Source organism: Oryzias latipes, chromosome 1, assembly GCF_053564925.1.
Source record: "Oryzias latipes strain Hd-rR chromosome 1, Olatipes_Hd-rR_3.1".
Lineage (NCBI taxonomy): Eukaryota > Metazoa > Chordata > Actinopteri > Beloniformes > Adrianichthyidae > Oryzias > Oryzias latipes.
The window spans coordinates 28,184,732-28,197,756 of record NC_136237.1 but is presented as its reverse complement, the minus strand read 5'-3'; the positions used below and the strand labels follow the sequence as shown (position 1 = coordinate 28,197,756).

The following is a 13,025-nucleotide window of genomic DNA, read 5'->3' as shown; positions in this document are numbered from 1 at the left end:
AAGCCAGACTTGCTCCCTTATCCAATGTGCCTCCAGCAGTTGAATGTTGAATCCACTCCTGACTTTCCTTTTCTCTCTCTGCCAATGAAGATGTTTTCCTCCTCTCCTTCTTCAATCAATATTGCCACCAACACCAGCAATGGTCTTTGTCGACTCGAGCCACAACAGATCCAGTATTGAGGTTTTTTATGACTCTGTGGTGGCCTCTGTTATCCACTACGCCGTGGCCTGTTGGGGAGCAGGCAGCACAGACCGGGACAGGAAGAGACTTAACAAGCTGGTCAGGAGGGTCAGTTCTGTCCTGGGCTGCCCACTGGACTTTGTGGAGGAAGTGGGGGGAAAGGAGGATGTTGGCCAAGCTAACATCCATCATGGACAACACCTCTCACCCACTACATCAGACAGTGGAAGCACTGAACAGCTCTTTCAGTGGCAGACTGTTACACCCCCCATGCAGGAAGGAACGGTTCCGCAGGTCATTCATCCCAACAGCTGTGAGATTGTACAATGTCACAGTTTAAATATGCATGTACAAACCGGTAATCATACATCCATAGCTCATCTGTATATTCTGTGTTTTTACTTTATTTATTTAATTTTATAATTAGGCATAACATATGTTATGTCGTAATAGTGTACATAAGTTCTTACTTACTTTTTACTTTTTCTATTTTTGCACATTTTTGTATTTGTATACTTGCAAATTTTGGAACACCCCTCACCTTTGCACATTGCTGTCACTTTTCTCTGCTTTTTGGAGCTGCTGTGACAATTGAATTTCCCCAATGTGGGATCAAAAAAGAATATCTTATCTTATCTTATCTTGTTTGTGGTTCACATGACTGATTTTTTTTAACGTTGGTTGCCCTTCCTGACACCACCCTCCCTATTTAACTGAGACTTGGAACCAGCACATGAAAGAAATGTTTTTATCCCCCATTTTTGTCAATATTTCTTGAAGTTAGCATTTTATTTTAAAAATATTAGTTCCAATATGAACCTAAACTATTCTTAGGCCAAATCTAAAATGCTTCCCTACCCCTATGGCTTCTCCCTATGGAAAAAATAACGTCTTCAAATTCGGGCGCTACTTCCACACAATGATGTCATCAATAGTTGCCGGTCATCTACGTTAGCGAGTAGCTGCCAACAACATTGATTTTATAACTTTAAAAAGTCATGCTAGAAGAAAAACCTAATACTTAGATGTAAACTTTTGTGTTTATGAGTGCACCCCTGTGAAGAAATGCGATTCTCCTCTGCGTTACAAGCACGCCGCAGATCACTGTCATGTTGGAGGTATAGCCAGCCCTAAGTCGCTACGCCTCCTCCTTAAAAATAACTTTCGGACACCACTACAGCTTTAAATGTCCCCACAATTGGAGCAAAAAGGAGGAGTCAGAGGGGTATGTAAGCAATTCGGATTCAGCTTTAAACTTCTTTGAAATTTCTTTTGTTCTGACAGTTGGCCGTCATACTCTTTCATCTGGGCAAACCTGGACCTCTATGCAAGTAGGTGGACACCACTGACACAATGAAAAAGAATAGCAATACTTGGACTTCTCAGAAATCTAATGTTGTTGTTGCTCTACCAGGTTTCTTCAGTGCAATTAATTTCTTTACCTGGAGGATATTAACTACAATGAATGTTTTAGATATTTTTAATTGCTATGATCTAACATTCTTTAAATTTTTTGTGGGTAAGAAGTAAAACTCATAAGAAGGAACCCATGAATGAGTCAAGCACTTTCCTATCAAATGTATTTGGTTAAGAAATGTTCCAGTTAGCCACAAAATTACTGTTGATTTTTTTAATAGTTTTTTTTCTTCCAATAGTTTATATACATCAACACAAAGCAGACACAACACATCAGCATTTTAATAATAGTCAGAATTATGTTATATTTTACAACATTTCCATAATCTTAATGCTGATGAAGTTTCAGGAAATAATGGCTGTGTTCTGTGTTGCAGTGAGTCAAACATAAGCTTCAACAAGAAAGCCAAAGCAACAGTGCAACAAAGAGCAGCGTTAAATGCCATGCATTGTGCAACATTTGGTTCATAATATTATCTGAAAGGGGAGTTTAGAAAATAATGTGTTTTTTTGTGGGGAAGAATAACTGATGACTACAAATAAATTGCATGAATTTAAAAAAGCATATATGCACATTTTTAATTACAAGCAGGGATACAGCAGTTTTCATGTCAGTCTAAAATAGAAACTTTAAATTCAGAGAAAAAACAAGGATATTTAAATGTTATGAATTATATTTTCTGACAACATCAACACAATCACAGTTGTTTCTTTGTATGTTTTTTCTTTCATCAAAATTAGCTAAATTTCAAAACCAGGCGGATATTTCACTATGTCATAACTACACAGGTCATGAAACATGTAAACATTTGCAATAACGCTACATTAGGCAGATCCATCAATACTTATGATGCCGACCAATACAGAACCGTCAATTTTACCGTCTGAAATATGATATAAAATGTGTTAGTTAAATTACCATCAGGGAGTTTCAGAAAATGTCTGTTAAGAACAAATAAAACCTTTTGTATTTGATTTCTTTTTCAATTTTCAGGATAATAGTTACTTTGATTTTTTTCTTTTCTTTTTTAAACCACGGTTGTTAAAAATTCAACACTGTAAAATATTTAAAAGTATTAACTGAGCTATTCAATTCAATTATGGTATTGGATCAGACTCAGGCTTGTCCTTTTAAAACACAGCTAACAGTGAGTCACCACTTCACAGAGAGAGGCACACAATGTACTTCACATTCAAATTGATTTATACAGAAAAATGTGAAGGTGGCCAGTTGCAAATATTCAACCAGCTTCCATGGGGCGATTCCATGACAACTCAGCTGCAAAACATTAAAATGCACTGCTCTTCTTTTTCACATTCCTCATTTATTACTTTCATTGAGTCTACTGACATTCAATTTTGTTGATAAAAAAGACTCATTATAAGGTATATTTAAGGCTGCATCATGCTAAATTGACAGACTTTTGGGAAATAAAATGCAGAACTTAGTTATCATTTGAATTTTTACAAGTCCTAATGTGTGTGCTGTTTTTTGAAACTATTATACTATGGATATTATTTCCTTTACATATTATGCAATTCTTAGTTTTTTTTTAAACCCATTGATCTTAAATCAAAAATAGATTTCATGTATGATCATCAACATGCCACTAAAACATCAGGATTGTCAATAGAAATTACTTACAAAATGGATCAAACGTATCTGTTCACCGGCAATTTATCAATTTGTTTTTTGTTAACTTTTTAAATAGAATTTTAAAGCAAAACTTTTTGTTACTTTTTTTGGGGGGGGGGGTGATATATTTTGGGGTAAAAACTTGAATTTTATGTAAATGTCAATTTTATCCTTTTTATATGATACAGGAAGAATACAAGAATGGATTATTTCATGTGAGACTTTAGATAATTGTTAATATGGCGGTCAATGAGGTCACTCTCCCAAAGTAAGGATAGTCATTTTGCTAAAAGGTGCTTTTAACAAAAAAATAAAAAAATAAAATAAAATACCAAAATCTGGGTTTTGAAATTGTGTTTTTAGTGTTTTTAACATGTTCTTGTAGCATTTTTCTGATAATGGAGGATACATATAAAAAATGACCTAAATTTGCATTTCTGACTATTTTCTATTTAGATTGTTTTGATTCAGGAGCAGATTAAAAATTCAGTTTAAAAAAGCTTGAGGCTGTGACGTAGAAGCTACAATTGACAGACCACAAGCTCCATGCTCCACTCAATTCTGATGCAGACAAACAGATCCGTGAATGTTTTTGTTTTCATCGTCAGAACTGTACGACTAAATAGCGCCAATATTGCTAGCCATATTTTTGCACCGGAAATATTAGGTTAAGGGTGTGAGCGGCTGTAAGCTAGCGGGGGAGAGTGTAAACAAAGGGATGATGGGAAGTAGGAGTAGGGTTGCTGTGGACCAACAGACACGCCCACACCCCAGAGGCAAATTTCGAAAAAATTCCTGCCGCTTTTGCAGGAACTATGCTCTGGAAAATTACAGGTTTTTGATTTTGGCTATAAACAGGGTAATCATAATTAAAAGACCACTGGGAAGGATTCTACTAGAGATCCAAAGATGATAGGAGTTGGACTTATATACTTTAAAGCAAGAAATGTATAAAAGCATGGTGGTTCATTTAAATGTTTCGAAATTCTTAAGGGAGGAAAACCCAGAAAAAAATGACTATGACTGCACCACATCTTGTATTTTTCTCACAGATGTGTTTGTTGGAAAAATCACACAAGAACCAAACTATTTTGATGATTACCAGGTGATTGACCTATTGACCAATGGGATTTTATAAATCCAAATTCTACAGGCAAGTATTTCAAGTTATGTTTTTTAAAATGTGTAGACTTTATGTTGTCCAAATTCATTCATTAAACTGTAAGCCGTGTTTTAATTCCAGTTGGCACACTGCTTGAGAAGTTACAATATGGTATGCACAAACACAGCAACGATGGGCACATTGCACATCTGTCACAGTCTTTAATGTTTTTAGATACTATATCAGATAGATTTTAGCTCATTACTATGATGGCTAAAACACTGATGTAACACATTGGATGCATCAAGCTTTCTTGGGACTTACAGGGGCTACAGTTTAAAGGGTGTATTGGCATTCCATGCTTTTGCAACAACCTGATCAACTTCCCCCCCTTTTTTATAAAGTTTTGGTTTGCTCCATACCTTTTCTTACTACGTTCATCAATTCTCACTACTGCTTTTTTTGGCATTATTTCCAATGCCTTCTTTCTCTTTTTTTAATTTGTTGTTGACATGCAGTCCTGTTGGGACCCAGACACAGACTTTGCACACCCAAGATTTTTGATGCAAAATCTAGTAAAATATCTTATATGCCCCTGCCAATATCCTCATAGCAAATCAGTTTCAGACAATTCATTAAATGAAAGAAGGCATCTCACCAAAAGATGCATTTGACCGAGCCACTATTTGCTTTCTAATTTGCATAAACATACTGTTTGAGTTTGCCCACAGTAAGCTTATTCTGCAGCCCGCTCATCGACATGCTGCAAACCAATACTGGATTTCCCCTCTGGCGTGTTGGAGCAGCCAGAACATGTTCCAAATAAATGACATAACCGACAGTCAAACTGTGACACATGAAGCCGAGCAAAGTTCTATCAACAGCCCTTTCATTGATGAGCTGCTGGTTCACACAGCCACAGCAAAAACAGGCGCGAGGGCCATCCTCTGCATCACATGTGTCTGACAGTTTTTATAGATCGAAACATAAAACCCCTCATACTTATAATTACAAATGACGACCTTTTAGTATTTTCTTGTTAGTCGTCGCCCTAAATTACCTTTGGATCATAAATCTTTGATCAAACTGTTTCATTATAAATCTTTGATCAAACTGTTTCATTATCTTAACAAGTGTGCTGCTGAAGATCACAGCTCTGAGTTTGGATGAGAACCCCCCGCAGAACGGTTGGTTCAGATAATTTATTTTTGAATTATCTTTCAATGAAAAGATGACTGCCTCTGCTTTCATATGATGATGCTGTGCATGGCAACCTGTGCACCGTCATTATGTTTGTTAATGTGTTAGCATGCAAATACTGAACATGTTTTGCAGCGTGTATGTGAGCGGAGGTGCTCTTCAAGAGAACTCCTCAGGCTCAGCACTTGGTGCGACTCCATTCTGGGTTTTCCCACTGCTGTTGTTGGAGATGGTGATGTCAGTTTGGCGAGATGTGATGTAGCTTCTCTTTCGGGCGGGCAAAGAGTGCTTCCGCCCGGTGCCGCCCCCAGCGCCACCATCACCCTCAGCTGGGTCGTAAACCACCACCATTGTGGTATCCATTCTTGTCAGCGTGTACATACTGCTCTGCCGTGTCGGGTGAAGCCGGGTGGAGCGTAATTCCAGCTCATCATAGCTTGACACCTTGATGAACGGGCACCAGCGGAACGCCCGCTTGAAGCCTGCTCGAAACCTGCCGCCACATCAAGAACAAGAGCAAGAATATACAATGACAGACTGGAGGGTTAACGATAAGCAGAAAAGACATTTTTGATTTTGTTTTGAGGTACCGGTAAAAACAAATTTCATTTTTAGTTAAGTATTTTGATTAAAGTTGTATTTTTTTCTTCCAGATAGATACAATTATTTATTTAACCCTGGATATTGTTTTCTTTTGCTTGATTTTGGGAGCAGAAATTTTCATTAGCCTAAAAAAATAAAAAAATATTTAAATAAAACATTAGCCAAATTTGACACTGTGGGTTCTCTAGGGCTCAAATATTAGTACTAGTATTATTGTTTTCGAAAGTCTCGGAAAAAGGCACATTTTTCACAAGACAATACATTTAACACTGTAAAGCCCAATACAATGAAGAATTAAAAGAAAAATGTCACGTTTTTTTTTATCAGGATTTTTTTTTTTATAATCTTTGATAAAATCCACATAAAAATTCAATATCATTTTTTTATGAGATATAGAAGATATAGAATCAATGATGGTATGTTTGGGTGATTTGATACGTTTTTGCTCACTTAGTTTTAAAATTCCAAAAACATTGACAGGTAAAAAGCCCCTTATGTATCTCTCAAATTTGATACAGACATTTATAACATGGTGTAGGCTAATTGTATTATGAAGAATAAATTGTGAACAAATTTTGCATTCTTTCAATACAGCAAGTAGTGATTTGAATAAATGAATAACAATAGATGAATCATTTTCACTTTAAGGTTTTAAAAATTAGTAAGGCCATTTTAAAATGGCTTTTACTGCCCCTAGTGGAAAGATGGTGGACTACAGGGTAGAAAAGATGGACCAAGTTCTAATGGGGTTTTAAGGAAAGTTTGGATAATGCTAACGAGATAGGGGCCTCAGAAATGTATGTATCAAGTATATGAATGGTTACATAGGACTAATATATTTTGGGGCACATTTGATCAAATTGTAAATTAAAAAAAAGTTATTTGTCTAAAAACATGCAGAAATAATAATAAAAAGTCTGGGAATATTTAGAAGTTTCTTAAAGTCCAGTTTTAGTCAATTCTGCACATGCAAAAATTGATTTTTGGGCACAAATGTTGCTAGAACAGAAAGAAGAGACAACAAAGGGTAGACAATTGAAGAAAAAAGAAGAAGAGGGCCAAGTGTGATGGACTCATAATCACATATTTAATATTCATGCTGTAATATTTTGCTGAAAGCATTATATATACCTTATGCAACATGCTCTGTTTAGACATTCTACATGTCTAGAACTGCAGTAGGACGTCATGCTGATGTATTCAGCCTTCAGCAGGTGCCGTCATTACTCCAAACAGCATTTTTGCAAATGTCAATGTTAGCTTTATGAAAAAAAAAAAACAGGCTTAAAAAAAAACTATAAAATCAGCACGAAACAACTCCACAGGGTGCCGTTTTAGTGAAATAATGAGGACTAAAGGACCAGTGATACTTCTGTGGTGTTCACATCTTATGTAAACCCACTCTCAACATTTTTAGTAGCTAGTTTCAGCTTATTCAGACGCAGGAAATGGGGGTCGCTCCCTCACTGAACAGAGAGCTACAGCTGGCACAGTCTGCCAATATGATAATGTGTGCAGCAATTTCTGAGAATGTTGTGAGCACACAGATTTCCCTTCACTGGGCCCAACGACATCCAACCCTTTATTGCCTTTTTAAATACGCTGTTGTGGTCCTCGTGTGCTTTCAGACCACAAATGCAAAATTTTTGGCTCTATGATCAAATGCTTCTGAGTGCCATGATTTCAGTATCACATTTCCAATCAATATTTGAAGACAAAACTTTATAGTGTGGGAATTCTACTGTTTGCTTTCTGTGTAAATCGACATTCAAACATTTTTAGGTGTTTGAAAGGGTGTAATTTCATGGAAACCCCACTGGGATAATGAAACCTGTATGTACGCCATTGGCAGAAATATTGCTTATTTTGACTCAGAACAACATTTTATTTTGGCGGGTGTCTGACTGATTTTTAACATTTTTCTACCACTTTAAGGTGTGTTTTTTTAATAGCAAAATTATAGTATTTACAGTCAAATCAGTTTCAATATGTGATAAACTAAATCAAGTTCTTTGATATGTTGGTTAATTTTTTCAAAAGATAGCAATTGCACAATGATAAATTTTGGAAAACATTTTTTTATTGTCTTATTTTACATTTAATTACAACTTTTTTAATCCTCTGAGTTCCCTGTTGGGGGATTTATAGATGTCTTAAATGTTCCCATATTTTTTTCACAATTTGTCCATGGAAAGACTTCAATCAGATTCCTTCTTTACTGTTTTTTTAAAAAAAGAGCAAAAATATGTTTGGAAAATTTCTGTTTGAAAGTTATTTTTTTCTTTTGTGACCTCTTTATACAGCATAAATAACTGTTTAACACTGACAAATACCTTCCATTTCAGAAATTCCTGAAATAAATATTTTTTTATGTGCTTGGAAACAAAGGTCTAACGTCGTATCTGTCTACTGAGGATTTTTCCAGCCGCCTGGTCCTTCTAGCACTTAACACTTGGTTGTTTCCTACCTGCTGTTGAGGCAGCAGTAGATGATGGGGTTGTACATGGTGGAGCTCATTGCCAGCCACATCACCGACAGGTAAACCTGCTGGATGTACTTCCACTTGCTCAGACGCTTGTTGATGCCGGTCACAATGAAGTAGATGTGGTAGGGCAGCCAGCAGAGGGCAAAGGTCACCACTACAATGATCATCATTTTCACAACCTGTAACAGACAACAATCTGTGAATAGCTAGATAAACTCATTAAGGAAAGTTTTTTTTTTTATTTAGCTTTAAGGTTTTGATATTCTATTTTTTACAATATCAGACCAGTTAACCGTAAAACATGCAGGCGGTGCCATTTGGACTGGAGTAATGCTGTGAGTCATTACTATGGGTGTGTATCGGCAAGAGTCTGGCGACACGATATGTATCCCGATGCGCATCCAGCAATATGATACCTATCACAATATTTTACTGGAATGGTTTTTTTAAGAGTATGAAAAAACTCTACCTGAATATTATCACGCCTTTCATTATAATAAAATTATAAATTGTTTTTAATGATCACAATGTTGAGCACTGCAACTGCATCTCATATATCAGTTGCTTTTACCCAAGCAAATACATAGTGCTTTTATTTTGGTAACTTAAAATATATTTGTTCCTAAAGATAACGGTCAACATGGTCTAATTTCCACCACAAAATAATTTTCATTATAAGAAAAAAAACTCTATGAATGTGCCTTGATCAATGGTTCTAAACGTATGATTAAGGAAATATTGCAGTTTATTTTCAACATTGCTTAATGTAGCTTCTCTAGTACTTTCAAATGGTTCAGGAGCCTGAACGGTACTTCAAAATAAAGGAAAAAACAAAACACTAATTCTCTCCAGAAACAACAAAGTGTAATGAGGCAGCATGACAGGGTGAAGGAGAGGGCTTCACTGTGGCTAAGATACTTTATTTATATGACAGTCTGCACTGTAGCTGCAGCTCAGTTTTCTCACACACAGAAGTAAGCATCGCCATGACGTTGGCCTTTTTTCAGAGCGTTGTAGACATCTTTCTGATCCATCAGGTTGCTGAATTAGAATCTATTGCTGTGAGCATTTTGGCTGATCTTCTGTGCATTTGCAGCTGTGCAGATGAACTGCTTCGCTCGTTCTTATCTGGGCCCGCTACAAAGCACCACAATCAGTGTTTTTATATGATACTGGCAGCAATATGGCACAGAGATTCAGTTCGGTACCCGTCCAAAGTAAAAACTGAGTAGTGCATATCTCATAACAACAAAACAAGCTGCTTTTCGCTGAGATCTTGTGGTTGTTTTGTGCGATGTAAAACTACTAAAAGAAGCTCAGTGGGCTCGGCTGCCAAGTAGCAATTGGGGGTTTTAGTGGAAAACAAGAGTCAGATGCTGTAGGATGCTCATAAATAAGTAAATAAATATCGTCCTGACTGCATTTCGCTAAATTAAATATTGCAATTTTTTCCTACACCCCTACTATTGTTTTAAAAAATATTAAAATCATACTTCAATTCACTTTATATCACTTGCTCCACTGGCACATCTGCTATAATCTCGTGAGTTCTTTCCATCATCTTTCAGCAAAACATATTTTGTTTCATCATAGAAATTCTTGTCATGTCAAATTCATGCCAAACATAAATGGTGCCTAATATTAAGCAAATCAGCATCAGATGGAGACATATTGATTTATAATTACACAGATGAAAGTATTTCCAGCCCAAAAGCTTTCAAGCCCTGACTGTGAAGCAGTTAAGAGCTGCTGCCAGGTGTTGCAGAGGGAGACCAGCTGCTGGACCAGTGTTTGCAAGAACAGTGAAGTTATATCTGTCAAATCCATCAGCTTATGGAAAAATAAGCACAATTCTGACACAATAAATTTTTAAGTTTAGGATAAAAAGAAATCAGCCAAAAAACCCAACATTTTAGTTGTTTTTGATTTTTGATTTTTGATTCGAAGTGGTTTATTTCAAGCAATCAAGTAAGAATAGTACACAAAAACATTACTATCATCAGTTATACATTCATAAAAGGACATATCAAACTTAGGATAATTAGACATAAAATTAAATATTGCTTGAAAGGGAGTGGAAGGAATCAAACTTATATAAACCCACCCCTGTACTACCGTAACAGTTTTATTAGATGATTTATCATTATCCGGTTACCAACTTTTATCAGACAGACTTAAAAGTTGTTCATAGAAAATTGAAAACTGGTTGATTCATTTTCAATTTTACTTTTTTGTGACAGTAAAGACCTAACTTGGACCGAACTGCACAGAAAAACATGATCACACAAACACCAAAAACTAAACTAAACCGGTAATGGGAAATGAATCAAATCAACCAACTGTTAAAACAATATCAGTAATTTACTGACCAAATTCTGACTCTAAGTTGAAGTTCCCCTATCACCTTCGGTTACTACAATAATAAATGCCAAATTAGGCTTTCTGTAAAATAGTCACAATTGTTCTGTTGGGTAAAAGTGAACCAAATGATCAAATAACACAGATGGTAAATGGTGTATTGTTGTATACTTGTGTAGCGCTACCTTCTACCTTCCTCAAAGGCCCAAAGCGCTTTACACAGTCCCATTCACCCACTCACACACTGATCACACTGATGGCGGCACTGCTGGCGCCAACCTTCCACCAGAGCCAAGGTGAGGTTCACTGTCTTGCCCAAGGACACTTGGGCATATGGCAGGAATTGAACCCAATCAGATCAGAGGTCGACCGCCCTACCGCCAGATGACTAAACTGCTTCACAACTGCTGATCAGCTCTTTCAGCACATAGAAATTGGTATGCTTATTTTACAATATGCTTTGGGTGAATTGGGTGAATTGGGTGAAACGACAGCTAAAGAAAGTATTAGATGTGATTTTATACAGTTTTTTAAATAGAGTATTAATTTAGATTTAAAAAGATTTTAAAAGAAAAACGTTCAATGAGAGAAATTAACCAAACTCTTGATTCATATAGTTAAAACAATGAGCAAATCTATCAAATCTGTCCACATTTAATTTCAATTTTGTGGTTTTTTGATTTATATATATGATCTTTTTGAGAGAAAAAAACTTGTAATTCTTTGTTTGTTCCTGGAGCCAGGATTCGCTGTAGGCTGTGACTCGTCAGAGGCATTCTGCACAGCACGCGCTGGGAAAGACTTCCAGAGACAAACAGACATCGAAGAGTTCACCATAAAATCTAAACAGAACCCCTCCTTTGTTTTAAGTGAGTGCTGCAAATAAGTTTATGGTACAACAGACTGGGGTGGTATCTGTGCTATGACTAAACAACAGTAAAGTTTTATCTATTTCAGATACGGTGCAATTTAAGGCTCCAATGTATCCTCTGAAGGATAAACCCTGACTTGTAGAAACCGAACCATATGCAGGTAATTTCTTTTTTGCAGCACATAAAATGCTCCGGACATAAAATGTCCGTGGTTCTGTTTTGTTACGTGGGATCACTTATGTTTCCACTGTTTGGAATGCCTGCTGATGATAAGAGTCTTTTCCAAACCTGCTGATGTGGCATTGTTTTATCTTCCTGATGCATGGTCATTGTGCATTGCTACCTCTTTGCAATGCTTTTTGTTCTTGTTGCCTGCTGCTGGCCTGTTAGCCAGGTCAACCTGGTGCATTAGACTTCAGTCCCATGAGGCTTTTTCTCATTAACCCCAAAAGAACCCAGAATGACGCAAGAGTAACAGAAGAACATCAGAAATGTGTTGTGTGCTCCACTTGGTCTGTGGTATATTTCACATAATTTTCTTTTTTTTGTGTTTATGTAGATGTATATATATTTTGCAATCAATTCATGAATTTATATATATATATTTCTGTGTAGATGTATATTTCTGTTGTTTGTCTTGTTTAGTTTTATTTGTGATTTGATTCCATGAAATAAGCCATTTCCAAATCCAAATCCAAAATTAGGTCTGGGTTCTTATGGGTTAAAAACAAATTTGATTGTTAAACATGTCACCAACTGTTTTCTAAAAGCAACGAATAAAAATAGTATTTGCTATAAGTACAGTTTGTATTAACCAGTATAATTTAAGAAATAAAGATCAATTCCGGTTTTTTGTTTATATTCCCCTGAAACAGACATTTTTTTGGAGGCTGTCTCTTTAGTTTTTATGTCACAAGTAGCCCATGTATTATAACAATAATAATAATAATGATAATAAAAAAATGATAACTATAAAGAAATTCATTCAGTACAAATGAGACTCCACTAATGAAGGAAGTGTACATCAGTTTTTTAAAACTGTAGTAAGGCAGCAGCATTTTTTTTTTACGTTTTGTCTGACCATCTCTGCAGGTGCTCCACCACCAAGGCTGTTTTAAAACCTTGAAACACCTGAGTGAGTAGAATACCCATAATTATTTTCTCGCACTTCC

At 36.1% G+C, this 13,025-nt stretch overlaps 1 protein-coding gene across 1 annotated transcript in view; it reads right to left on the bottom strand.

Moving 5' to 3' along the window:
• Window positions 1-5,694: 5,694 nt before the first annotated feature.
• tacr3a (tachykinin receptor 3a) overlaps window positions 5,695-13,025 on the bottom strand; it is a 36,865-nt gene continuing 29,534 nt past the window's right edge. The window contains exons 4-5 of the mRNA NM_001278910.1: window positions 8,606-8,802; window positions 5,695-6,028 (exon numbers count right to left, since the gene is read on the bottom strand). Coding sequence (NP_001265839.1) covers window positions 5,695-6,028; window positions 8,606-8,802 — 531 coding nt within the window. The remainder of the gene's footprint in view (window positions 6,029-8,605; window positions 8,803-13,025) is intronic.